Here is a 27,711-nt window from a genome sequence, read left to right as displayed (position 1 = left end):
TAAGGTTTTTACAGTTTTACTACTTCTGTTGTTAAATCTTACCTTGTGCATTAATCCAGGTGGTGTGGGGTCAGTAAGCTTTTATAGTCTATGTTTTGGTACAGTTTTTCTCAAACTTTGTATATTGTGCTGCAAAACCTGTGGATTGTTTTAGCTAACATTCAGAAAAATACTGACCTGGAGATTGTGATAGCAAAAAGGAAATATTGGATAAAAAGGGGAGGGAAAGAATTCCATGTAGAGCTTCACAGACTTCTCGTGCAGAGGGTACGTGTTGAGCTAACTCAATATCTGCTTAGGATTTTTTGCTGATGATATTTAGTATTTAGGTTCAGACCAGATGGCTTGTTGTAACTACGATGTATAAACTATTATTAATAACTATTACTCTATTTGGAATCTAGTGAAGTGAGGTTTTTCTTTTTTACTTAATATCAACATGAAGAATGAACTTAGTCATTTGAAGTTCTCTCTGTATAGAACTTGTACTTCAAGGGTTTCTCGAGGGTTTATCTTTATAGAAAATATGGGAATAGCCTTGCAGATTTAACAGGACTTGGTTCATTTTCAGGAGGAACAGAAGCAGATGGTTGTAGAGCACCTTTTCTCCTCAGACCGGAACAGTTTGCTCTCTGAAATACAAGATCTCCGAGCTCAGCTCCGCATGACGCACCTTCAGAACCAGGAGAAGCTGCAGCAGTTGCAGGAAACCCTCACCAAGGCAGAAGATCATGGGAGCAAACAAGAACATCACCTTCGGAGGAAAGGTAGTAATCACCAGGTTCTTGTTACCTGCTCTTTTATGTCAGTGCTTTCCTTTTTTGCCTAGAAGATAAAACTAGCAACAAGATGGTTTTCCAAAGAAGCAGATGCTGTACAATTCTTCAGTTTTATTAATGCCCTCAGGTTTCCTACAATTTTAGCAGAGGAAGGAGTTCTTCTTTCTAATATTAGTAGTTAAGAAAAATCTGAAAAGCAAAGATGAGCTTTAAAATAACCCAAAGCCATAGAACTGAAAGGTGACTATTTTATAGCATACACGTGTAGAAAACCCATCAACAACAGTAAAATACCTTTGTTGTTTTTCTTTATGCATATGATTGCTAGTAAATGGGTGGATTTGCTTCATGAAGTTTAGAATCCATTAGTAACAGGTTGCTTCCAATATATCACAGTAGCTCATACAGTCTCACCAGCTTTCCTGTTCTTTTCTCTTTGCCTGGTAGTTAGAGAAGTTTCTTCACCCTGGGGATCCCAAAGCAGAGACTCGGGCATGAATTTCAGAAAGTTTTAGCAGCAGAGCCAGTCTATAGAGATAGACCAGCTCTCTCCATGTGCATCTCTTTGCTGATTCATATGTTTGAAAATAAATTAATTATCCAGACAAAACCATTTTAACACAGCTGATTTTTTTTTTCTCCTCAACCTGAACCAGTGTAACTGGTAACATATTGTCAAATTCTCTGTAATACAAACAACTGATAACATTTTCTTATTCTAGTTGAATTATTAGAATATAAGCTTCAGCAGGAAAAATCTGTTGTAAGTGACTTGCACGGCACCCTGGCTGAGGAGCAGAAGAGAACCTCTGAAACATGTGATCTCCTGAATCAAGAGAAAACAGCCCTGAAAGCAGAGTTATATGAAAGTAAGCAAGAGAATGAAAGGCTGCAGAAATCCCTGGAAAAGCTTCAGAGGGAAATAAACCAGTTACGGTGAGAAGTAGATTTATTCTTTGATTTATCAACAGGTCCGAAGGAGCTTTGTATACTCCTTGGATCCACAAATGGCGCAGCACTTGGAAACACAAAGAGGAAAACTAACCGCTGTCTCTTTTCCCAGATCTGTTCATTTTTCTTTACTAACTGCTTAAACTTACCTGATCTTCAGTCCAAATTTGCATATTTACCTTTTCTGTAGCCTTGACTGAGAAGATTGTGGAAACAAGTGCATGTTGTAGAGGCGTACTAAAAGAGAACAAGTCTGGTTCCTTGTGTCCTTCCTGCACCTCACTCCTGCAGCTTTTGTCTTAGTCCTTTGGTTCTTACTTCTGTCTGCCTGATGGCTTTTGTGTATTTCTGAACTTTGCAGTTTCGCATTGGAAAAAAAGGAAAAAGATTTGACAGCTGCACTTGAAGACTTGCAGACCGCGCGTCTGAAGGAAACGGAGCTGCGAGGTTTGTTTGAGGAACAACAGCTTCAGCATAAGAAAGCAGGAGATGAAAAGACAAAGGCCTTGGAGGTAATGCCCTGCATCTCAGTGCTTCAGTTAAATTCATGCACCAAGGGAGGTGAACTAACAAGTTATTTTTGCAGTGTTTATTATGCTCAATGTGTTTTGTTTAATAACTATTTAAAAGCCCTCAAACTTCTACTGAATGTACATAGCATTTACTTTGTTTTTTAGTTTGTTACCCTCCTTAATTGCACATGCCGAAATAAGCAAAAGTTGTATGTCTGCCTTTTTTGTATCTTCTTAGTGTTTTTGGAGCTTTACGCTTCCACAGTTACATTATTTGGGTCAGTTTTCTGCTGCTCTTGCTCTGTGGGGCGAGCCAGATTCTACACTTGTGCAACTGCACCCGTTATTCCAGAGCAATCGTGCTGTGAGGATGTGATGTGTATGATCAACTGAGATTATAAAGCAAACAACCCAATGATACACATGCTTGGCAGAAAGTAACTGGAGCCTTTCCAATTTAACATGTGGTTTTTGGAGGTTAACCGAAGTCTTTTTTTGTTCCTTTTCTTCTAAATTGAGCAGAAAGCAAATGAACAGCTTTTTCTCTGATACTGTAACAGCAATGACTATTCTTGGAAAAGGCCTACAGTGACTGGAAAAAGAGGGAGACTTAACATTAGCCTTTTTATAAACTTGAAAACCATAACCAAATGGTAACAGATAACTCTCAAAATGGACCTAGGGATGGATTATTTTTATCAGTCTGTACTGTCTGTTTTAAAGATAGGGGCTGTAAAATCCAGAAGTTTTACATCTACTCTTAGTCCTTACGTTTTTGGTTCTTTTTAAATCAACACGGGTTGATTTAAACAAACACAGGAGGGAAGTATTTCACGATGAGAACATTTAGCCATTGGAATAATCTCAGGGAAGTGGTGGATTCCCCAACGTGGGACACGTAAGATTCAGCTGGACAGGGTGCTGGGCCACCTTGTCTAGACTTTGCTTTTGCCAAGAAAGGTTGGACCAGGTGATGCTTGAGGTCCCTTCCAACCTGGTGTATGGTTTCCGCTTCAGACATCGCTTATGAAGGTGATTGAATGATGTGGAGAACAGCAATTTTCCTACTGAGGGTCTTACTAATTGGATTAAAAAATAACGTGTTGGAAGGTATTTTAACATTATAATCTCTGGTTTTGTTACTTGGTGTCATGTTGCTCACAACCATGCTTCTGGCACTTAGAATTAGACAATTTAACTTGTAATTTTCAATTTAACCTTCCTAATATTTGAACTACTCTAGTTCAATCTTGAATTTCTTCCTGGGTAAAGCAGGAGGTTGAGAATTGCTAATTGCCAGCCTGCCCCATATATGAGTGTTTGTGCTGGACTATTAATATGTGTTTCCCCCTTTTGAGCAGGAGCTGCAGGCTGCCCTGGAGTTGCAGTTGGTGCAGAACAGCCAGCTCTCCGTATCCTTGGAGCACGAGCAAACGGTAAACGACAATCTCCGCAAGGAGCTGCAGATCGAGCACTCCCGCTGCGAAGCGTTGCTGTCCCAGGAAAAGACCAAACTGTTGGAGCTCCAGAGAAATTTCGACGCTGAGAAAAATCGTTCTCTGGAGCTCCTGAATTCCTTGAATCACGAACGCGTTTTGACAGAACAGCTGAGCGTGAGGGTGAAAGAAGGTGCTTCTTGTCAGCACAGGGAGTCGCTGTTAGAACAAGCCTTTGTTCGAGAGCTCCAAGCCCAGCTGGAAGAAGAGAGGTCCCGAACTATAGAGCTAGCTGCCGTTATTGAGAAAATGCACCAGAAGGCCATTCGTTCCCAAAGGCAGCTCGAGGCTGAAGTACAGATGTGCTGCGAAGAAACCCAGAAGGAAAGAGAGGCCAGCGACAAATTGCGAGCGACACTGGAATCTCTTCAGAGTCAAAAGCAAGAGGTAATCCGGTCCCTGGAGGCCCAGAAGGAAAGGGAGGCAAAGCTGAAAGCCGACTGGGAACAACTGCAGTCGCTCGTCAAGACGATGAAAGAGCAAGATAAAAACAAGAAAGAGGAGAGGGAAAGAGAGCGAAGACAACAGCACCAAGCAGAGCTAGAGAAGCAGAAGGACTGGCAGAGAGATCAGGAGAGACTGGTGAGAATGCATCTGCAAGCCTTGCCTTACATTGGAATAGCCACCAGCTGGGATTTAACCCTGTGGATGGCGTTATTTAACTGAAATGTTTCCTTCCCTTGAACAAAGAATTCTGAGAAATGCATTAGATGAGCTCTTTTCCTGCATTTCTCACACACAGCCATTTTCAGGGGTTTGTGTCTGGATTTATTGTTGCCAGAAGTTGAGCTTCACATCCCTGCCTGTGCTGGGAATTGCCGGTTGTTAACAGATGGAGAAGAGTATGGCTTAAACAGAGATGGAACGGAGCTAGGTTTCATGTCATTGCCCTTATTTTGAGCTAGGTTCCTAATTATGGTTTGCGATCGTATCAGTTTCACCCTTCTTGTCTCTCAGCTCCTTCACTTTCATTAGAGGAGGACAAAGGCTTTGCAGGACCTCTGGAGACTTTTCAGTCACCACATCTGGAAACGGATGGAGAAAATACCTGTTCCTGTGTCATTAAATGCCTTCCTCATGGCCCTGTGTCATGAGGGCACCCCAAAAATCAATTTAGGCAGGTTATAAGCTCCAAAACCAATTTAGGCAGGTGATAAGCTCCAAATAGGCTTTATTCTAACCAGAAGTGTTAGTGGAGAACCAAGCAGAAGTGGGGTTTATCCACTGCAGTCCCGCTGCTCCAAGGAAGACCAGCTCAATGGGGGTCTCCAGTGAGGTCCATTTATAATCTAAGTTGAAGCTGAGCTGTGATTATTTATGGGAGTGTTCCAGAAACTTCTCTCAACCAAGGCCTTGTCTCTTGGCCAAGAGATGTGTGCATGACCATACTGGTCTATCAGACTGGAAGTTTCTGGTACTTTTGGGATGGGGGGAGTGCATCTGCCCCTATAAAATGGTCTGTGATTTAAGGAACACTGAGTTGAATGTGCTTAGGTGTCACACTTGTATTTGCAGTCTGTGTATTAAAAAAAAGCCCCAAACAAACAAAAAACCACTTATATATGAGTATGTATATATATATATGTAGAAGACGCAATTAACTACTACTTATTCTGTTCAAATAGCAAAACTTGGAATGGCAACACCAGAGGGATGCACAAAGAATTAAAGAGCTGCAGGAAATACTGGCAGTATTAGAAGAAAGAGAAAGAAATCACCCATCTCCAAAGCGGCAGCAAGAACTGTTGTGTACCTTAAACAAAGAGCAAAATGCCAAACAGGCCACGACAAAAGAAAGTGAAAAATCCCATTTGCAACAGCAGCAACAACAGCTGGAGAAGATAAGACAGCAGTTGCTTTTTGTAGCTGTGCACCTGAATGAGTTCGTATATAAAACTGTAGATAAGTGAGTAGTTGTTCATAACAGAGTTTTCTTTATCATTCTACGGGAAAGAGTCAATTGGTAGTTTGGCAACTGCAGAACGCTAATTAGAGAGCAATCAAAAAACAGGTTAATCAACACATTTGCAGGATTAGAATGGGAAACTCCATGGAGCATGTCAGGGAAAAACAAGGTGTCAGAATTGAGTGGCCGAAGAGCAGTGATTTCTTTGGCAGCAAAGTAAAATACTACTGATGTTTTGCTGTAGCCTAAATTTGCGTGGTAGAATTTCAGACTCGTATAAAATACAGACTTCTGAATCAATCCTATGTGGCACTATTTAGAAATTCTACTCTTAAAAATTAGCAAAACTTGCTAGTTCCTGTGTGTATTCATAGTATTTTGTGTGATGAATAATCCATAAGTACAGCCTCAAAATGTAAAGGTCATCCAGTGGGGAGAAGGAATCAAATGTACATTTACATTACTATAAATCAATTTGATGTTAAGAAAAGTATTTCTGTTTTACAGAACAGTTAACATTTGGTCTGCATCAAATGATGAAGCTGTAGCCTCTTTACTGCAGACGTTAAAGGAACTAAAATCAGATTTATTGTCTACTCCTGCATCTCAGGTAAGAAAAACAGCATATATTGGTCAATTATCAGTAAAGTTGTTCTGTATACTTTGGGTTACAGTACACATATAAGCTGATTTTTGTTGTTGTTTGTTTAATTTTTTATTTTCCCCCTCCTCTTCCTTATTTGGTAAAACATTCTGAGGAAAAATGTGTTTTGCCTTGGGGACGGAAAAAGGACACACTCTTGTACTCACACTGTCATTATATCAACATATTTTAGTAGCAGACTCTCGCTATTTTGTTGTGCTGCAGTCTGCTTCTGCCACCCTGGGCTGTGTTGCTGCTGCTTCTCTGTGCATCCAAAGACAGTTGTTTTTGAGCAAATTGTCAAGTAATTTTCGAAAAGTGCAAGAGAGGTTTGTTATTTGAGTGTTTTGACTGATGTTTTTGGTGTTGCAAATACTGTTTGATACAAGCCTGGGGATTATCAAAGGCTGAGCTCAGGTCTATTGATACCAAGTACATAGCTCTTAGATTCCATCTCACTCACCAGGTAACTTTGCCCTGTCATTTCTATCTCTCTCTTATAATAAAAAAAGAGATCTTTGCATTGCAGCTCTTTCAGACAAATTTTGGGGATTTAGGGCTAAGTCTTGGCTCTTTTTGATTCAGCCTCTCTCTGCTTGATAGCAGATCCACAGCAAACACTCCTTTAACAAATAATTCAGACTGTCTAGTAGGTGAAGAGGCTTTGGTAACTTCTGCTGTTCTCCTGTGCTCTGCAATATAACTCATGGTATATGACAAGTTGGCCAGGCATGATGCAAACTCTCCCTGTGTCTAAGTGCTTACAAAGGACAGTAAATATTTTCCTTCTGTTGCCTGTGCAACCAGTTAGGTGGTTGCCAAATGGATCATCTCCAGCTGTCAGGAGGGGGATGTGACATCCACCCAGGTAGGTGTTACTGTGGTTAAACCTTCTTCTCCCAAAGCTTTAGGCCCCTCCGCTGTGGACAAAATGCTCAGAAAGCCTGTGGGGGAACCAGACGACCTTATGGCTCTGTTTAAATCTGACTTAGCAGAACTCCCTCCAGAGCTGAGCTGTTTTTCTGGCTCAGCTCCCTCCAAGTTATTACTCTGCTGGACAAAAAAAATAGCTCGGGTTGTTTGTTTTTGCTGTGATGCCATTAGACCTTCTGTGTTAGGAACTCTGTTGCAAATGCTTTTCACAAGTTCTAGTTTTTCCAGGCTCTCATTACCATCAATTAGCAGCCCTCTGAACATTAAGCCGGTGAATGCCATGCAGAGTAACAGCTCCTCTCCTGTTGGACTGGACTTTGCAACTGCCTCCTCCAGGGACTGTGACCACACTAAAATAAAGGGACTGAAGTGTTTTGACTTACATTTTATTTAACAAAAAAACTAGCTTAGTGGAGCTCTATAAAGACATATGCCTTTCTATAGCTTATAGAGCGAAAACTGTAGCTTTATGTCCTTCTGTGGACACAAACACCCTCCTCTCTGCCCTCTTTTCAGGCTTTGATTTTTTCTAGAATTGCCTTTTGTTTCAGGCTCCTCCCTGAATTTCTCCTTCCTTTAAGGTGCTGAACCACATGTTCTGGAGACCAAAGGAATTTACTGTTATTACCTTCTTGAGTTGTGATAAATTGGGGACTGTTAGACAGGGAAACTGTCAAAATGCCAAGATGAAAAATCTGTGCGAAAGTAAATGTGGAATCAGTCAATCAAATGCCAGCTGGTGCAGCAGAAATCAAGTGGGTAGATGGATCTTGGATATTACGAGTATCTGTCACTGCCTTCAAATTGAGCTTTTGCAGGTCTGTAGAATGCCTGGCATGGTGGGACCGTAGTCCTTACCTTACGTCTGTGAATTAGTAAATACAGGACAAGAGTTTAACTTGTGCAGAAATAAATACCTATTTCAAAACAATACTGAAGGTAGAGTTAGATCTAGAATATTTTTTTAAAATCTGTTTTAAATTTGCTGAGAAGTGGAGAGCCTTTGTTTCAGAAGTTTTAAAGGAGCTGCAAAGTCAGAAGGGAGGGAGGTGGATGATGTGCCGTGAAGGTGCAGATGGCATTGGAATCCCTATTTGTTGCTGTAGATATTGCAGGCAGCACAAAGACTTAGATGGCTGTGATTTATTAAACTTTCTAAGATTATTTTACTTGACAAGTTGTGCTCTTCATAGAAGAGAAATGTAAATGGCACATGCTAGTGTATTAAGGCATTAATCAGAAATTACTTCCGAAAAAGTTCCAAATCCTAATAAGGTTGTACTTAAATAAGTTGCTAGGAGAAGTTTGGGTCAGCGGCGTGTAGTGGCTCCTCTGATGCCCTGATTTTATTTCAAGGGGTAAAACATAAACTGCATCAAAAAATATCTTTTGTTTCTCTGTGGTGTGCTGGATCCCACACTGATGTAACCATTGACCATTAAATTGATAATTGATCTGAAGAGGGTTCTGAAGGCAGAACTTCCACAGAGAATTGGACCTGGAGCTGAGTCTCATTCCTACAAGAGATGACTTCCCACAAAACTGAATTTCTCTGAATTGATTGTGATTTTTCAGAATCTATTTCTCTAGACGCTTCAGAACACGGTTTTGTGCAGGCATGTGTATACACAGACACTTTCTTCACAGTTCCTGTGCTGCCTGTGGATATGGAATGAAGCCAGATGGTTTGTTTCCTTTTCCAAGTGTCTTGTTATTAAAGGGAACAGGATTCCTGATCAGACAGATCTGCAGAGAAGGGGTAGCTTGATTAAAAATTCATTTGATATGTCTTAAGAAGGGCTGCTTGTGTGTTTCAGCTCTCCATCCTCCCATTTAACACTGAATGCCATTGCTAATTTTCAGGCTTATTTTGATGTGTTGGTTTGTCCATAAAGTTAGATGCCTATTCAGTTTGAGATGTTTGGCAGTGGAAGTAACGTGCAGAAACGGTCACAGCTCACTTCCTTTGGGTTTCTTTTTTAGATCAGATCTACGGACGATACCGACTCTGTTCACGAACTGGAGAGAGACGCTTGGCAGCGAGAGAGAAACATTTTGCAGAACGCACTGAAACAGGCTGAATGTGAACTGGCTAAAGCGACTGCTGAAACAGAAAACAAACCGGTGGGAGAAACTTCCAGTCCGAAGGTAAACCTAATGCTGCTGGTGTGGAGCTTGATGAACGAGCGACGCCGTAGCCATTAGTGTGTCTTTTAAACCTTTGGGACTTGCCTAAAGGATTCGTGTCATGTGTAGAACTGGTAATTTAGTAATTGTATTGTTTGAATAAATATGATAGAACTTGTTGTTGCAGAGGAAGCAGGAAGCGTACAGCTCAGATTTCTGGGGATAAAAATATCTGTTAGATTATGGCATTTAACTTATGGCTGTAATCTTTTTTCGGTTGCTATTATAAAAGGTGATTTTATAGATCAACAGTTTCATAAACTGCATATTAAATTAGGAACACTTTCCCCTTATGTCCCTCATCAAAAATGTTCCATTGTAACTTGTTAGTGTTAGACAGGAAGTTGCACCAAAAGTAATCTGGCCCTTTGGAATCCCTTTCTACTCTTAAATGAGAGGGAGATTCAGATTTCTTGCTTAAGCGTGACAATATCAAACATCCGTTATTTTTAACTTTTCACCCCGATCTTAAATACTTTCTGTTCCTCTGACACATTTGCTTGTAATGAAGTGAGATGGGCACTCATCCCAACATGCTTTCCAGTTAATATTCATGTAAAGCAGATGTTATTTTCTTTGTTAAGAAGTTAAACTGTTTTAGAGTTTTGGGTATGGCCATTTTGCTTTGAAACATTCGGGAGATGTAAGACAGTCTGACACCCCAAACTCAGGAGCTTTTGTGGCAGCTGCATCCTGTCCACAGTGTGGACATTCGACATGAAGGCACCTTGTTTGTGGCTGGTTTTCTGCACACCAACCAATGAACAAAATTTTCTAGCCTAGTCAAGACTTTGTGGACATAAAGAAATTCAGTAGTATGGTGTCCAGATTGCCAGTGCTTTGCACCAAAATTGGCCAAGTCACGGAGTCTGATATACAAATATTTGCTCAAAATTTCATTTTACAGGTAAAGATACACTGTTTCTATACTTCATAATTATTAAATAGCTTTCTACAATTTTGTAAAGCAAAATACATGAGAGACATTGCTGGAAAAAGCCACCAGCTTTTCTGAGTTTCTGTAGCTAAATCTTAACAGATTGGAATTTGTTTTTCCTTTTCTTTTTTTGTTCTCTAGTTGCAGAGATTATATAGGAAGTACCTTAGAGCAGAGAGCTTTCGAAAGGCTCTAGTTTATCAGAAGAAATACCTCTTGCTGCTGCTTGGTGGATTTCAGGACTGTGAGCAAGCAACCCTCTCTCTGATAGCACGGATGGGGATCTACCCCTCACCCGCAGACCTGCAGCTTTCAGGGTCGCGGTCGCGGCCCTTTACCAAGTTCAGATGTGCGGTCAGGGCAATCATCGCAGTATCAAGGTAAAGCCAAAACACTCACTGTCTCTCAAACGCAGTATTTTCTTGGAAGTTTCTAAAATTGATAGTTCCTGTGGTTTATCCTTGGTTAATATTAAGCAAAAGCTATCTCCAAAACTAGTTCAAATATGACTTGTTAGCTATAACTTTGGCCAAGCTGCCGTTTCAGTCAGCACCGTTTGATGTGTACAGAACTACAGATCTAGAAAAAGCTGCTTCTCTCTCGAGAGAGACCCAAGTGCAATGTATTTGCAAATCAGTGCACACAATGACAAACTGATGTCCTTCCAGGTCTGACCATTATCTTTTTGGACTCACAGGATAGTCTGTCTAGTATGAGAACGTCATCATCTCATCAGGGGTTGTTTTCCTCTCGAGTCCCATAGCCTGTGTTTCATTGGGTATGATTCTATCATACGCTGTCACTTACTGTCAGATGGATTTTGTTAGCTGCACTTAGCACAATATGCCATCTGATAATGGCTTTTGAATCCATTTAATGAAAAAAAAAAAAGTCTTAAGAGTAATAGGTGATTCTTTCTGAGCTATTCCCTTGTCTGGTGACAGTGATTACTAGCAAGCTTGACTTTTGGGAGATGCCACAGGATGTCTTCAGGCTGTTGTTTTTGATGTGGATGCTATAACAACAGCAATAGCGAAGGACACAGGAGCAGTGACCTCCAAACTGCTCCGCTGAGGCAGGAAGAGATGCCACAACACTCTCTGGAGACTGGGGACAGAGGAGCGGTGCAAAACCAAGCCAACCTTTCCAACAGTTAGAACATCGTTGCGGAGTAAAATAGGATAAGCCTTCACTCTAAAGACTGAAGAATTATTCCTTCACACCTGCAAGGATTGTTTCTTATGTTGTTTAATACATTGCATGCTGACAGCAAGTTAAATATTTAAGTTCAATGTGGTTTTGCTTGTTTTAATGATTGTACAAATTCATTTTGTTACTAAGGTTAAAGTTTTTGGTGAAAAAGTGGAACAAATTTGGCAAGAAGACCACACAGGGTGAAACCATTTCTCACAGCATAGGAGGTAATACAGGTAAGTGCTTTGGACAAGTACATTGTTTTAATCATAATTTCTCTTCAGTGATGTGTTTCATTTAAAAACAAAAAGTACCCACAGAGGTGGCAAAATCTGCTTACCTGTTAACACAAATTTGTTTGCCCATTTCCTGAACACAATGGCTGTGAGTTTACAAGGCCATTGTAAGAAATTACAATGGAAAACTTCCAGAGTTTTTAATTTACAACACTGGCAAGCTGCTCCTCTTCTCCCTTTATTGCAATTTCTCAGGCTGTGAAACTGAGTCTTGTGTTCGTAAAACTCATCAGTAAGGACTGTGTTCCTTTGAATTATATACGGATGCGTTTGTAAGAATTCAAGCAAGTATCTTAATGTGGAACCCAATATTGCAGAACTGTCCCATTTAATGTAATATTCCATTACTTGTGGCTTTTCAACACTCAAAAAATTCAAGTGGAATAGTGCATTTTTCATTACCTGGTACTACATAATTTTCACTGTTTCTAAGTTGCTGGAAACACATATTTAAAAAACAAAACATAAAATATACCACAGAACCCAAACAAACAACATCCTACATAAAACCACAGTGATGTGGTTCCTATGAAACTTGAATCCTGAAACGCATGCTGAACTTTCTACCTCACTACCAAATAGCATTTTGGCATCCTCATGAAAAAATACTTCGTTTCTTTTTTTTATGATTTAAAGAGCTTACAGAAGGGATTCTTCTTTTTTCATGAAGGCAAAACAACACCCCACCCTCACCCCTCAGACCTTCACCAAACCAAAAAATCTCTGCTGAATCTCAAGTTGGAGAGTGTAAGTCAACAGTAACATATAGTTAGAGCAACGAGAATGAAAATTTCGTGAAAAAACTATTTTGCTTGTACCAGCCATTGGAACATCCCCTGTGTGGATACAGCAGCAGCTGATGAAAAAGCAAGTCTGGAGAAAGAAAACAGTGCAAGTTCTCCATTGGCAGGAAGTAGTTTCTTGACATTAAAATGTCGAACTTCTGTTAAATCTGGTTAAAACAAACATTTAAAAGGAAAAAAAAAAAAAGGGCAGTTAGCAGTAGAAAGTGTATTTTAGCTTCATTTAAAACCAAACACAATTGTACTGTGCTGTCGTTCTTATGGGGTTTATTGGTTAGGTTGATGTGTATTATTAACTGTTTCACATTTCCCACAGCCCCCGGTGCCAGAACAGAAGTCCTGAAGGAGCAGCAGCCCCCCGCTGTCCCCCTGGGCTCCCCCCCGACCCGGGACACCGGGCTGTGCCACAGAACCAGCTCTGCCAGATTCGGGAGCCGCTCTCCCCGCTCCCCTCACGGCTCATACAGCAGGTGAGTCTGCAGCCTCTGCCTGACCGACAGCCTCTCCTTAAAATAAAACCACTTACAGGAGGAGCTACTTGAACAAGGAGATGAATTTGTTGTCTTAGATCTGCTAAATGTTTTTGTTTCAAGTTGTTATAAGTGAAGAAAAGTTTTCCTTTGCTTTAAGCATGTCTGTTCTCGGACTGGGAGCATTCCTGGTGGTGTTCCCCAGTTCAGTTAGGACATGCTACAGGATTTACAATGGCTATGCCTGTCAGCCTCCTTTGAGGGGTAATTCTTGTTGCCTTTGCTGTGCAAGTTGGACATTAATTTCTGAGCATCCTGTGGAAGTGGCTCCCATACCACATGACAGCATTGCATTAGTATTAGCTGCCTTCAGACTCTGTGCACGCACACAGAATGGGAGGTGGAGAAATTGTGGGGTATGTTCTGTTGTGGTTTTTCATGAGTGATGGCCAGTTCTGCAACCCCAGCTACTGGTTGCTGAGTTGGATGTCACAGCTGATGTTCTCTCTACAACTAGCTGAAAGGAGGTTGTAGCATGGAGAGGGTTGGTCTCTTGTCCTGAGTAGCAAGTGATAGGATGAGGGGAAATGGCCTCAAGTTGTGCCAGAGGAGGTTTAGATTGCATATTAGGAAACATTTCTTCCCAGAAAGGGTTGTCAGGCATTGGGACAGGCTGCCCAGGGAAGCGCTAGAGTCGCCGTCCCTGGAGGGGTTTAAAAGACGTGTAGATGAGGTTCTTAGGGACATGGGTTAGTGCCAGAGTTTGGTTGTGGTTGGACTCAATGATCTGAAGTGTCTCTTCCAACCAAAATGATTCCATGATCCTATAAATAAACTCTTACTCCAAATAGCAGTATGTTTGCACAGCGTGTCCCCTTCAATGTATATTTCTGCTAGTATCTGAAATTTGTTGTTAATGTCCAGAAAGGACACACAGTGTACCATCTAAAAGGTCTCCTTTCTCAGCCTTTTCCTTCAAGACAGTATTTTCCTTGCTGAACAGGAGAGCACGTGCCTGGATGGCAGCATGTTCCTGTTCATCTCCACAGAAGGAAGACTCTCTCTGGCTGTAGCTTTCTTATCTGAGAGACTTTCTGTTGCATATCAGTAGGGAGAGATTTATAGATAATCCATCTTTTATCAAAACATCCTTTCTTTTGACTCCCCTCTATACAAAGCTGCCCAGTCTATAACTTTTTTGATATGTAATTTTGTGGTGATGGTGGTTTTTGCTGTTGCTCTAGTTTGCTTTGCACTGAATTGCTGCCTATACGGATGTAACTTTATTGTATTTATTTGAGAGCGTGGCATGAAAATAAGAAAATAATTTGTTTCCCTTTTTAAGATTGCATCCATCCACAAGTTCAGCTTCAGAAAAGTCCCTTGTGCCTGCTCAGGATCCTGAACGATCGCTAACAGAATACATCCATCGCTTAGAGGTCATCCAGCAAAGACTAGGGGGTGTGCAACCAGGTAAGAACCACCTTGTTACCCCTCACAGCTGCCAGCAGTCTGGGCTGCTTTTTGCAAGATGTCGTCCTATATATTGCTTACACCACTTAAAGCACGAAAAGAGCATCATTTTAATGAGTAATTATAGTTGTGAGGGCAGAGGGAAAACTAAGTACATCTCTGAAATAAAAGCTTTTTGTGAATCATGTCTAAAACTAGTCCAAGTGTGGCATTTCTCAAAATAAGTTCTTAGTGAAATTCTATAGAGATAAGGCTGAATAACTTCATGTGATTTCTAGCCCCCTCCTGCTATCAAGTCTAAATAAGCAAGGGTTGCATTCAAATCAAGTTTCATATAGAGTTAATTTGCTTTAAAGTCAATGAGAACCATTGTAATAGCTGAATGGGGCTTTCTCTGCAGCACAAACTATAATACTTCCCTCATTTATTGCTCCCTTATATTCCATAGCATATATAAAAAAAAAATTTGGAGTCTAGTAAGAACAGCCATCTAGTTCCACGATTGATCAAAGAGCACACAAAGGATTGTAGTGACTCTCATCTTTGCTATTTAAAACACTTCCACCTAATTTCTAGACTAAATTTACTTAGTTTAATCTTCTAGTTACTCTTCTTATATCTTTGTTATATCACAGAAATTCCTTGTCCCAAGGAAGAATTTATAAACTGTCATCACATCATCCTCAAATCATCTCCTGTCAAGATATGTTTAGATGCGTTTTCCAATGTTTTGTTATATTTGAGGTTATATCTAAACCTTCTCCAGTGTATCAGGATTGTGGAAAATGAGCTGGACCTCTGGCTGCAGTGTCACTTGTGCTGGACCGAACACAAAGGGAACTTGTTCTCTGTTTGTACGTGTAACCGTTGTGTTGCAGCGGTAGCCTCATGCTGCCTGCCCACCACAGAGCAGCAACACACATGTAATATTTACAAAAACCAGCCGTTCCTCCAGGGCCTTTGGAGCACCTTCCCCAAGCCTTGCTTCACCCAGCCAGGCTGTGTTGCTCGTTCCTTGGTCTGAGCTAATATGGGCCACCAGGTCAGATGATGCTACTGATGCTTTTGTCCAGCCTTTATCCCTTTTGTCTGTTAGGGCTGGTTCCTTCCCTGTGTTACTTTTGGCTGCTCATCCCCACAATCTGTTTACTTCCTTGTGCTGCTTGTGAGTCCCTGTGGTCCTTGATCTCCAGGCAAGCACTGGTTACTTCCTTCTACCAGCTGCCACCCTTGGCTCCCCATAATTTCAGCCAAAAGCTGGAAAGATGACCAGTTAGAGATGTAATTGTGGTGCCAGGGGAGGACCAGGTGAATTCCATTGCACATCTGCACCTTGCTTGTCTCTTTCACTAAGCGTAACTGTTGTCAGCTGCTGTTTCCCAGGCACACTTGCCACCTGTAATTGTCCTTCAGCCTTTGCCCAAAGATGTGGGCCTTGATACTGGTTGTCCTGAGATGAGAAAAGTATTGGACAGTATCTGCAAATCTCTGCCAGTCACTAGTACTCTTACTGCTGGCTCCTCCTGTGAGCCTTATTGGCAGCAGATCAGCTCTGGGGGGGATTTTTGTGGGATTCAATTGTACATCACAGCATTAAATAGTGACTCTTGGCCCTGTGGTCATTGTAGATGCTCATTAAAATCACATCTATGGGGCCGGCTCCTCAGCAACACCAGGTTTGGACATTTGATCTGCGTTGTAGAGGTGCTGTATTGTTCTCATGCACTTCCCCACAATTTATAAATGGCATTATTAACTATGGACTTTACTGCTTTTGGAAAAATAAAGATTCTTAAGTTCACTTCCGAGGCAAATTTTTTTATGATTATGTGTGATATTCCCAACACATTGTTAATGTTAACTTCGAAAAATTGAACTTGAAAATTATGTGTTTCTCTAGATGGAGAGGAATCTTGGCTTTGTCAGCGTTCACAGGAGCTCTGGGGAAAGTCTAATGTGTTGCCTGCTTTTTCTGGCTCTCTGACTTGATCTAATTAAAAAACAAAATTAAAACAAAACTGAACAAAAGGCTACCTTTGCTTGCAGGTCCTAGTCTTGTTAATGTTGCTAAAGTCAACAGCTACAGTGACACTTCATATGGGGACTTTGACATTGCTCTCAGCAGGCTTTGATGTAGAAACCTTAATACTGTGACTTGGTGGGGTTTTGGTGTATGTGTCCCCCATACTGTAGCTGTTTATGGCAGATATAGATAAACACATTTTAGAGTTGAAACCTGACAGTTTTTCATGGAAATAAGGTATTTTGTTTTATACTAAATGTGGAATAAGTATTCCACAACTGGGACACCATTAATAGCAATTTTGTGGGAAGTGTGTATGATTATTTTTTAATTTTGGGGTTACCAGAACGATGATGCCAGGAGTTATAGGAAGACATCATAGAATCATTTCAGTTGGACAAGACCCTCAGGATCATCAAATCCAACCATAACCTAACTAGCACTAAACCGTGTCCCTTTCACCAGGGCAGATTAAAGGGTTTTTTATGCTTTTAACCTGGGGCTCCAAGGTTCGCTTTGGCAAACGTGTGAACTTTCAAATCTCATGTTGTATTGTTCCTAGGCGGCTCATGAAAACAGTAATTGCTTTTAGCATAGCTCATATGAAGCACATTGTGGAAATTACATGCTGCTAACTGCACCCTGTTGCTTCATCACACAAGCAGTTTTTAAATATTAATTTGTTTTATTTAAATTTAGGACAAGTTCCGGGCCCACCTCGTCAGAGAAGCATGAAAAAGTGACAAGAACACTTCTGAGCTCCATCCCGAGTTACTGCTTCCTTCTGAGTCGGCCCATACTGAATGGAGGCATTTACCAGCTCTCGTGCAACCGAATAAAGGGCAGTGCTTTTGCATCAGATTTTTATATGACTCTTTTTATTATATTTTAGTACTTTAAGAGGAAATTACTTTTCACTAAAACCACGTTTTACATGCTCATGTGAAATTATTAGTAAGTTAACGGCTGACGTGTGCCTGTGTCACTGTATTGTAAGTTGCAAAGAGTCTCTTTGGTGTTTATTTTTTATAGTGTATAGCTGGATTCCTTGTAAAAAAAAAAAAAAACCAAACAAGTTATTAAAATGGCATTTTATTAGTGAGTTGTTAGATTGTATGCTTATTTGTTTCCACCTTACCTATTTGCTTTTTTTGCACTTTCCTAAACTTGTATGGATTTTCATATTTCTCTAGGATCACTGCCTCAGTGTCCAAGGGACGGTGTCTCCACGGCGCACAGGCTGCGGGGTCTGTGTCCCCTCCACCTGCTCTGTGACAACCACCTCCTGCTCTGCTAGGTGCTGTTTGCTGATGATTTGAATAATGCGGGTGCTGTTTATTACAACCGTATCTTCGGTCTAAGATCTTTTTAGGGTGAAATTTAAAAGGGATAGGGTACCTTCCACTTCTAGTAAAAACTCGACGTCATGACCTCCTACTTTACCAATTATATGCCCTTTTGCAATTTAAACAAGTTTCCCCATGCAAAAAAAAAAACACCACCACCACCAAAAACATTTTCAGCCCCTCTGGCTTTGCTACAAGTTTTCTTCCTTTAGTAATTTCAAATGGTTGCTGCCCTAGGGGTAAATATCCCAGATTTCCACAATAACAGCATTCCATTTTCTCCCATTCTTTTATCACAGACTTCCCTCCTTGGTTTTTCCCCTTCCAATCTTTATCTTTCACTTAGCACGTTCCTAGCTAAAGGTGCTGCTAACAAATCAATCTCCTTCACCTTTGCTTCTCTTCCCCACCATCATACACAAACATGACCACACTCGGAATTACTGCAAATTCTTCACGCCAGCCTGGCGCACGCTGAAATACTTCTGTGGATCCACAAACACGCTTGCAAAGCCACGCTGGAACTAGTGAGATAGAAAGGTGCAAGTCTTCTCCCTTTGTAATTCTTTTTCTTTACAGAGACCCGAGCACGGTTTCACACGCAGGCTCTTGTTTCCAGGAGCAGTTCTCTGGGCTGTCGTGGTTGAGATGGACAAAAGACATAGACCAAGTTCTTAAGTACAAACAGCACTCTCCATTTATTGCCACAAATGCCTTTTTATATAGTCTTTACCAGCTCATTTGTCTTTTGCTGTTGGTAACAGGCTGCAATAGTAACGTATCGTTGGCTAATACGTCAATGTTACTCTTTTACTCCCATCTTTCTCATGGGTACACCTTAATATCTTCAAGGCTAATTTCTGTTCCCATACTCTCTGTCATGGGATCCATGGACCTGCTGTAGTTTCCACACTTGGAATATTGTGTCCAGTTGTGGCCCCTCAGTTCCAGCAGGACAGGGAACTGCTGGAGAGAGTCCAGCGCAGGGCAACAAAGATGCTGAAGGGAGTGGAGCATCTCCCATGTGAGGAAAGGCTGAGGGAGCTGGGGCTCTGGAGCTGGAGAAGAGGAGACTGAGGGGTGACCTCATTAATGTTTACAGATATATAAAGGGTGAGTGTCAGGAGGATGGAGCCAGGCTCTTCTCAGTGACAACCAATGATAGGACAAGGGGTAATGGGTTCAAACTGGAACACAGGAGGTTCCACTTGAATTTGAGAAGAAACTTCTTCATGGTGAGGGTGTCAGAGCCTGGCCCAGGCTGCCCAGGGAGGTTGTGGAGTCTCCTTCTCTGCAGACATTCCAACCCGCCTGGACACCTTCCTGTGTAACCTCATCTGGGTGTTCCTGCTCCATGGGGGGATTGCACTGGATGAGCTTTTGAGGTCCCTTCCAGCCCCTGACATTCTGTGATTCTGTGATCCCATAACATGTCCCACACCCCTCCGTGCCAACCCCGCTGAGTCTGGAAGGTTCTCCAGGGCTGACTGGTCTGATGGGTCTCGCACCTGGGCGTGGGGGCTGGGGCTGTCACCTGGGAGGGGTGACCCGGACATTCTGTGATTCCCACACTGGGCCCGGGGCTCGGTCGGTGTTCCCAGAAGGTGCCGCAGCCCCGGCGGGCAGGGGCGGAGAGCGCTGGGTGAGGGGCAGGGCGAGTCGTGCCGAGACCTTCCCGCAGGCCCCGGGGCGCTTCCTGGTGTGTGTCCGGAGCCCCCGGGCCGTGCGGGTCCCTGCGCTCCCCTCAGCGGAGCCTCCGGCCGCCGCTTCCCGCCGCCGCTTCCCGCCGCCAGGGGGCGCGCGCGCCCGCCCGTGCCCGCCCCGCGCGAGGCGGCCTGGGAGCGTCCCGCCCCGCCCTCGCGCGCGGCACGCGGCCCCCGCTGCGGCAGCGGCTGCGCGGGGCGGCAGGGCCGGAGCGGCGCCGCGTCCCTCCCGTCCGTCCCGTCCCCTCAGCTCCCGGCCCGGGGCCGCCGCCGCCTCCCCGGCCCCACCTGCGGCCGCGCTGGGCGGCGGCTCTGGCGGGGCCCGCTCGCCGCCCGCCTGCACCATGGCGGCGGAGCGCGGGGGCTGCTCCCTCGAGGCGGTGCCGCTGCCGGCCGAGGTGCGGGAGAGCCTGGCGGAGCTGGAGCTGGAGCTGTCGGAGGGTGAGCGCGGCGGGGGGGCCGGCGCGGTGGGTGCAGCCGCGGCAGGAAGCCCGGGGGTCGCTTCCGCCGGCCGCCCGGGGAGGCCTGGGCCCGCGGGGAGCCGCGGTGCCGCCGGGGCTGCTCTCCCGCCGCCAGCCCTGGGAGGGGGCGCGTGTGGGCGGGTTCGGGGCGCCCCTCTCTGTCCCCGGCAGCCCTGTCGCCGTGGGGTCCCCCGGCGGCGAGGAGCCGCGAGGGGAGGCGGCCCCAGCGGCGCCGGTGCCGGGTGGCAGAGGCGGGGACGCCCGTTCTGAGGCGTTTTGAGGTGGCCACGGGGTGTTTGTCCCTTCGGTCTGAACTGGGACCGAAATGGTCAGTGTGCAGCTGGGTACTCTGAAAATACCAGTTTGAGGTTGTTTCTTTAATATTTATTCCTAATTATAGCGAAAATTTGAAGCCTCTTCCTTTGGATCTGTAGAATTCCCAGTGTTTTTACGCTTTCCTGTATATCAGGTTTCCAGGCAGGAATATGGTGACATTCCCTCCACCTGTGTGGTTCCCTTGCTCAGAGGTGGCAGGGCCGCGGGGCCAGGCTGAGGCTCGGTGCCACACCAACTTAAACCCCAAAAGGTTCGGTGCCTTTCCTCACACCTACAGGCTTGTGCTGGGTGGTAGCGGTATATATGTCAGTATATAAAATATCTCACTATAAGTAAGATGTGCACTTACTGCGTGTGTGCATAGGAATAAACCCTCACACTATTACTTATTTGTCAGGAAAGCAGCCTTCTTCTCATTACATAAATATTTAGGAAAGAAAATATAAACTTTTTAAATGAATTATTCTTTTTCCACCTCTAGTATTTTCCCTTGTTTTATGCTGGCCTGGAGGAATCTGCCTCTTAAAGCCGGTTCCCTGTGGTATTCTTATCTTATTTTGTGACCCCTGTGGAAATTATACTTTTTTTGGGTAGGATGTTATTTCGGTTTTGTTTTTTGTTTCTTATATCAACTCCCTGGCATGTCCCACCCTGCACAGGCGAAAGAGACGGAGGCAGCGTTTTCTGGGAGCAGTTAGTTGTGTTTTCCATAGCTATGTTGTCATGCTGCACGTTGGAACAGAAGAGCTAAAAAGCTGTTAATGCCACGGTGCTGGAGTGGCAGCATTCAGTCTGCACCTCAGCTTTCAGATCAGTACATTCAGGTGGGCAAAAACAGAGTTATTTCACCTTTGTGTGCTGCCTGATGTATGTCATGGTTTCGGAAATGATTCATGGATCTGCTGTCCTCACCTCCAGTGTGGAACCCTTGGTGCAGAGGCAGGGGAAAAGTATAGGGTTAGTAACTTTGTTGTCCAAGTTTAACCTGTCGCTGCATGTCTGCCAGAGCGGTAGGAAGCAGAACCTGGCAGGTACGGCTGCTTGTGCAAGAGGTTCCTGCGACCCGTGAGCTGCAGCAGCTGGAACCCGTGTGCTCTGCCAGGATATCTTCTGTGTGGGTCCTGACTGCGTTTGTTTAACCACTGGGATCTTTCAGTATGGGTCTGCATTGTGTTAAATCTGTGAGACGCCTGGAGTGATTGCGAGCTGTCGTAGTGCATTGTGCCTGATACTGACTTTGTATTGCTGTGTAGCTGCTGGATTAATTGAGTGATTGGATAAAGTGGGAACGTTGGCTCAAACTTCTTGGCCACTCTGAAGTCTTAGTTTATGATCTTGGGCGCAATCTTTGATCTAAGTTGTGAATCCTTCTCTGCCCTGCCTAAATGACTTGAAAGTGTTTGCAGGCAGGAATTCTTCAACATCTGGTAATATATCATGTGCTCTTGTTGGTGATCAATTGAAGTTTGTATATGCTGCTTTTAAAGGACCCTTCCACCATTAATATTCAGAACCTGCTTGCTCGGAGAGGAAGAAATAGTGATCTAGAATTAGATATTTGCATTTTAATCTATAATACTCCTTCTAGAAGAAGTAAATTGAGACCTGTAGAGATTGACAGTTATTTCGCTCTTCTATTTGAGCAGAATCCAGCCCATAGCGGAAAGCCACCGCTGACAACTACTTCTTCAAGTGTTCAGCAACCTTTTTAGTGGATGTACAGTGCTCTTCTGCACTTTGTATGGATGTTGTAGCTGACCTCTGCCTTAGCAAAGATTTTTTTATATGTGTGTGAAAGCAAGTGGACTGCAGGGAGATTTAATGGGGGATTTCTTATGCTGAACACGCTATAAATTGGAGAAGGTCATACTTGGGAGGATGTTAGAATAATCTGAGAGGAAGTGTGAAGGGAGGGAAAGAAAAGAAACTTAAGAGCAAGTTCCTTTCCACTTTGTCTGTGCACCTTGTTAATTGAAATGTTATGTATGTTATAGGAATAACATATGTTCTCCCTGATTATATTACTTTCACCTATAAACTGGGAAGATGATCAAAAACTTCCTTTGGTTTTGCCCCAGGTTGTCATAGTGAAAGATGGGAAGAGTGTTTGCATTTAGATGTAGAGAAAAATGAGGACAGTCAGATTACATTGCTACTTTATGAAGACGACTCAAAATCTCCAATTAAGTGTTAGTTAGAAGAGTTTTGGACAGGAAGGAACTCCAACTCTTGCTGCAGTTCTGGTCATGTGCATTGTGATGGATCCTTCCGCTTTTACAAGATCCTGATCACTGGATTGACAATTGTTTGTTTTCTTCATGTGCTAGAAGAATACTAGTGTGAGGTAAAAAAACCTGTAGAACAATCATGCTGGTGTTACTTTGTCAACACTGTAATTTCTTTCTTGTGGAAAAAAATCGATACTTTAGGGAAACAAAGAGATCTGCCACAACCTTTCTGGGAGATAAAGGCAGTTTTGAGATGGCGATTGGCAGCTAAGCTGAATTGTAGCTCCTTCATCTGTTGACTAAGCTTTCTTACCTTAAGACTAAGATGCAGCAACTTTCTGATGTAATGGAAAGATGTGAAGTTCCCTAATCGGCCTGGCAGAATCTGTGTATTTTCGTGTGTCTAATTGTATTTGTATGCTGCTTTGCATTAAGGTATGATAATTTTGAAAACTGGGTCTCATGTAGATGTGCATATTACTTGTATAATACATCCATTCATGAAAACCATATTTTATTTGAAAGCTATGCCTCAAAACAACTTTTGACTGTTCTCTTGTGCAAAAGGCTCCTCGTTTTTATCCCTCTTTTCAGAGCTTTCCCAGTTTTTCTGCTACAGTTTTTTCTGTGGCACATACCTATAATTTGCTGTCTTATGCAATGAGACTTATGTTTTGGGTAAGAGAGGAGAGTTTGAGAGCTCATTACACCCTTTCTCTGGCAGAAATAAATCCTGATGCTTAAAGGCCTCTTTCTGAAGGGCGCTAGGCACTGCGCTTCCATCATGTGAGCAGCTTCACTTTTACTCTCCTAAACCTGGGGCTTGTGGAATTGGGTCGTTTTTTGCTGCTTTCAGGTCACCTGTGCAGGAAGATGCCTCGATTGTTTCTTTCTAATCCAAGGGCAATAAAAGTAATCAAAGATAAAACTGTACTATATGTCTGTGTAGCAACAGGGACAATCCCACTGGTGTTACCTTGTGTGGCTTTGTCATCTGGAGGTGGTGGTGGTGGTAGGTCAGGATCTTACGAGAACATACGACTACGCTTATTTCTTTTATTGGAAATTTGTTCTACTTTTTGCTGTGTGGTTCTGGTGAGACTGAGTGATTTGGATGTATAACGTATGATTTGCATTCGGTAAATGTTATGTAAAAGCTGAGGGGAAAAAAATGTGGTTTTACAGACTTTCTGGTGGCTGTTTGACCAGTGGGTGAATGTTACGCTTTTCTTTTTTTGTCTGAACTTCTGACCAGCTTGAAGTGTTAAACATATGGATGTGTTTTTTCTTCTGTTTCCTAGGAATCTGTAAGTCAGTCTTATTGTAGAACTGAGCGGAAACTTTGAACAGAGATTACCTGCTGTAAAGAGGCTGAAGGTGTTGTTTTCTAGTTCCGATCTATTCTGTTACCCCACTGACTGCCAGGTGGGAAATCCTGCTCTTGATGGCTTCTACCAAGCAGGCTACTGAGTCAGTCCTGAAACAGAAATGTGTTGGCATTTACTGTCTTAATTATAACTTGTTTTTGTGTTTATTTGGGGTATTGTGTTTTGAATCTCTTAACGTATCGCTCCAAAGTTTCTTCTGAGCCTAGTTAAGTGTTAGTGGAAAGTGTGCTAGTTCGGGTGGAACATTCAATGTGCAGGTTGCTCTGGTTCCCAATGAGATGTTCATGTCTGGCTGGACAGAAAGTTCACTAATGTAATTTTCATTCCAGTTATTTCCTGTTTAAGAAGGAATTGATGCATGTGACAAGGGAGTGTTGTCTATTAGTTTGGGATGTGTGAGTTTTTTGGTTGTTGGTTGGTTGGTTTGGTTTTTTTTGGCATATTTTGAGGGACTGCAGGTAATATAGTGCATCCAGTTGAGTGGAGGAAGGTGTCAGCTAAGAAGGATTTCTTGAGGAAAAATTAAAGGTATTTAATGTCTGACATTTTTTAGCTGCCACAAATATTCCATCAATACTCCAGCAAATACTTTCTGTAATAACTACTAGCCAGTAGTAGCCCATACTAACAGTTTGGTTGGGATTTTAAAAACTAAAATGGTAACAGAATGCTTTTTTGGGACGGAACACCTTTATTATAAAAAACAAAGGTAGCAGTCAGAGCTGAAAAGTTCAACTTAATTGCTTTTGTTACACTAGCAGTATCGATGTGGTATTAAACTACTATATGTGAAATCAGGAAAGGAAAAGACACACAGACTTTAACCTTTTTTTGTTATGATGAAGCATGGTATTTGGGTGCTAATTTTTTTTCTGGTCTTAAACTGGTAGCTTTCTGTTATGGAAGTCTTCAAAAAGTATGTCTGCAAATTACAGTTGTTTACTACTTCTGCAGTCATTTTAATACTTGGAAATAAATATGATCTGAGGCTGTCAGTGGGAAGAACTGTTGGAACTGGGGAGACAAATGCTCTGTAAGGGGCTGGTAGTCTGTGAAACTTGACCTGCAGCATCTTTGTTGCTTAATTTCTGGGCCTCTCCAACAGAAACTGCTAATTGTGTGATAGTACGTGGCGCTGCCAAATGCCCGTGGGGACTGAGTAAGTCTACAAAGCTTGTTCTCACATGTTACACCCAGCGCAGGTCTTGGGAAGCGACTGGCTGGTGTCCTCCAGGCTGGCTTGTATCCTTAGGTCTGGCTTGTGACTGGAGTAGTCACGCGATGTTCGAGGGGAGGCAGGTTTCTGATTTATTTCTTTATTATAGACCGGTCTTGTGGCAAGGAGCGGTTGCCATTGCAAGCTTCATAGTTACCGTACATGAGGGATCCTTTAATTCTGGTCCTGTTAGGTATCTGAAGAAGAGCTTTGAGGTCTCATTGCTGGTGACTATCAATTGATGGGACAAGACCAGCTCTTTGTGCCAGCCCTGTCTGCGAGTCAGGTACTATTGGAGTCTTTATGAATACTCACTTCTTTAATGCTATATTGCTCATAAGCCAACTCAAATGTGCATTGTATCTATACAAGCACATTTGAATCCTTTTATCAAAGTGTGCCTATAGTTTGGTATAGCTGTGGGAGATTGATTGTAAAGCTACAGAAGGATGTAGCTAACATTACCTTCCTGAAATAATAGGAGAATCTAATTATAATGGCTTGACCTTGTCCTGTGTTATATTGTTGGGTCTCTAAGCATCTTCTCAGCTTCTGTCATGCTTAGTTTTATGTTGTTTAATGCATGTTTTATGGGTTTATTATTAGGACGATATTCAGTAATTAATGAAAATGGAGGCTTTTCATAGCCTGTGACAGTTGGAGGATTCTGTTTACTGTTATTTGAAATGGACAGTGGATGTGTTTATAGAATTCCACGTACAGCCATCTTTGAGGACATCTTCTAGGAGATAAAAGCAGCTGCCTTCATGGTGGTAAACCTTTGCTCCAAAGCCCTATTTTTGTTTGTGTCCAAGCAAATTTCATGCCTGCTGTGGAAAGCTGGTGAAGCTTTGGGGCTTCACAGGCGGAAGGTGTTGCTGCTGGATGGAGCTGCTGTCCCAGCCTGTTTCACTGGTGGCGTCAATGGGGACAAAGTCACCCGCAGCTGTGGACGGGCTGGCTGGGAAGGGGCTGCCCAGCGGGTGGGTCATTGCTCTGGCTCAGCCCATTGCTCCCACTGCTCAGATAGTCCAGGTCCTGAAAGAACAGGTGCTGTGTAACTTCAGCTTTCTGAAGCTGTCTTCTTTTCTAACAGCAGCAGCTGAAAACTGGATTACTTTTAAAGCTCCCCTATTTTCTGAGTAAAAATTTATGATTATGATAGGAAACACAAATTAACTTGTCTAATAAGGTGATGTTTGGAGTGAAGATTTTTGTTTCCTTGCTGGTTATGACAACCTTAATGATACCATTGCTATTAAACTGTAAAGAGAAAATAATATCCTTACTTGGTATGGCAGAGAATGGTGTGTTTTGGTTTTTTTTTTTCCAAAAGTCGGTTCAGAATCTTCCTGTTCTACTTCAGAAGAGGACTGAAGTTCATTTGAAGGCCACATGTCTGTTGAGATAAAGACAGTCCAGCTAGGTGACTTGGCAGACATCTCGTCTGTGCATTGCTTCCATCCATCGTGCTCCTTTGGCGCACAGCGCATTTTGAAGGCTGATCGGGCATTGACTCTTACCCTAACCATGGACTGGTTTGCTGGTAGAGCAGGAGAAGAAAGGGGAGGTGGAGGAGAGAGACACACCAGGAAAGCTTCATTTGAGCCAGGCTACTGGTGCCGAGATGACAGTAGCTGTTTTTCCTGTACATTTTTGTCTCCAGCCACAGGAGGTTGTAAAGCTTGTGCTGGTGTGCAAAGCTGCAGTTGGGTCTGTTGCTGACAGTGGCTGTTGAGGTTGAGCCATCCTGTCTAGAACGTGCAGGAGGTGTTTTTCTAAACTGAGTTAGATGTTGTAGTTGGGACCATTCCCAAAGTTTCAATTATCCTGTCACATTAGTATAATTGTAATGGTGACAACTGAGACTCTTGTAGCTGTGTTTCATAGATTATTACAGTGAAAAACAATTCTATACATTTTTACTACTGTCTTTTTTTTACGCACACACCCCTTTAATTTTTTTTTCAAATTCCTCAAAAATGGGGCAGACTGTCACTTCTCATTCACCAGTGGGAGTGCACTATAGTAGAGTTTATTATCCAAACCTTCCTATGTCCTCAGTAGAATTAATGCATAAACTAGTGATTTGAGAGAGATAGTGGTTAACACAGATGGTGTGAAGAGTTCAGAGTCCTGTGTACCGTTTTATATTCTGACCGAAAACCAAACTGACCCATTTTCTTTTTCTTACCATGTCTGATGTGCTGGATCATCAGACTAGAATTTTTTTTGTTCTCCTCTCTATTTTGGAAGGTAATGAGAAGCTGGTTTAGAGCGCTTTCTGGGTGGGCCGTGAAGATTAGTAGCAACTCTGCTGGAAAGATCTGTCCTGGTGGTGGAATAATATGATTATCTGTGGTTTTCATCTGTAATGCATCTTCCCTTTCGCTCTGATTCCCACTCCCCCATCATATTCTTCTTTTCATC

General features: G+C 42.8%; 2 protein-coding genes across 4 annotated transcripts in view; both read left to right on the top strand.

Moving 5' to 3' along the window:
- Positions 1 to 17,855, top strand: part of PCNT (pericentrin) — an 86,161-nt gene extending 68,306 nt beyond the window's left edge. The window contains exons 44-55 of the mRNA XM_080346363.1: positions 572 to 767; positions 1,502 to 1,715; positions 2,092 to 2,242; positions 3,604 to 4,320; positions 5,364 to 5,644; positions 6,152 to 6,254; positions 9,204 to 9,368; positions 10,486 to 10,724; positions 11,686 to 11,774; positions 12,954 to 13,107; positions 14,453 to 14,580; positions 17,303 to 17,855. Of these exons, the coding sequence (XP_080202489.1) occupies positions 572 to 767; positions 1,502 to 1,715; positions 2,092 to 2,242; positions 3,604 to 4,320; positions 5,364 to 5,644; positions 6,152 to 6,254; positions 9,204 to 9,368; positions 10,486 to 10,724; positions 11,686 to 11,774; positions 12,954 to 13,107; positions 14,453 to 14,580; positions 17,303 to 17,346 (2,481 nt within the window). The 3' untranslated portion in view covers positions 17,347 to 17,855. The remainder of the gene's footprint in view (positions 1 to 571; positions 768 to 1,501; positions 1,716 to 2,091; positions 2,243 to 3,603; positions 4,321 to 5,363; positions 5,645 to 6,151; positions 6,255 to 9,203; positions 9,369 to 10,485; positions 10,725 to 11,685; positions 11,775 to 12,953; positions 13,108 to 14,452; positions 14,581 to 17,302) is intronic.
- A 2,141-nt stretch (positions 17,856 to 19,996) lies between these two features.
- DIP2A (disco interacting protein 2 homolog A) overlaps positions 19,997 to 27,711 on the top strand; it is a gene marked incomplete at both ends in the record, with an annotated part of 103,486 nt that continues 95,771 nt past the window's right edge. For all 3 annotated transcript variants that reach the window (XM_080346879.1, XM_080346878.1, XM_080346880.1), the window contains one exon: positions 19,997 to 20,093. In XM_080346879.1, coding sequence (XP_080203005.1) covers positions 19,997 to 20,093 — 97 coding nt within the window. The remainder of the gene's footprint in view (positions 20,094 to 27,711) is intronic.

The sequence above is a fragment of the Nesoenas mayeri genome (assembly GCF_963082525.1).
Source record: "Nesoenas mayeri genome assembly, chromosome: 6".
NCBI classification, from domain to species: Eukaryota; Metazoa; Chordata; class Aves; order Columbiformes; family Columbidae; genus Nesoenas; species Nesoenas mayeri.
The sequence above is the reverse complement of the archived record's forward strand: the minus strand, read 5'-3'. Positions and strand labels throughout refer to the sequence as shown.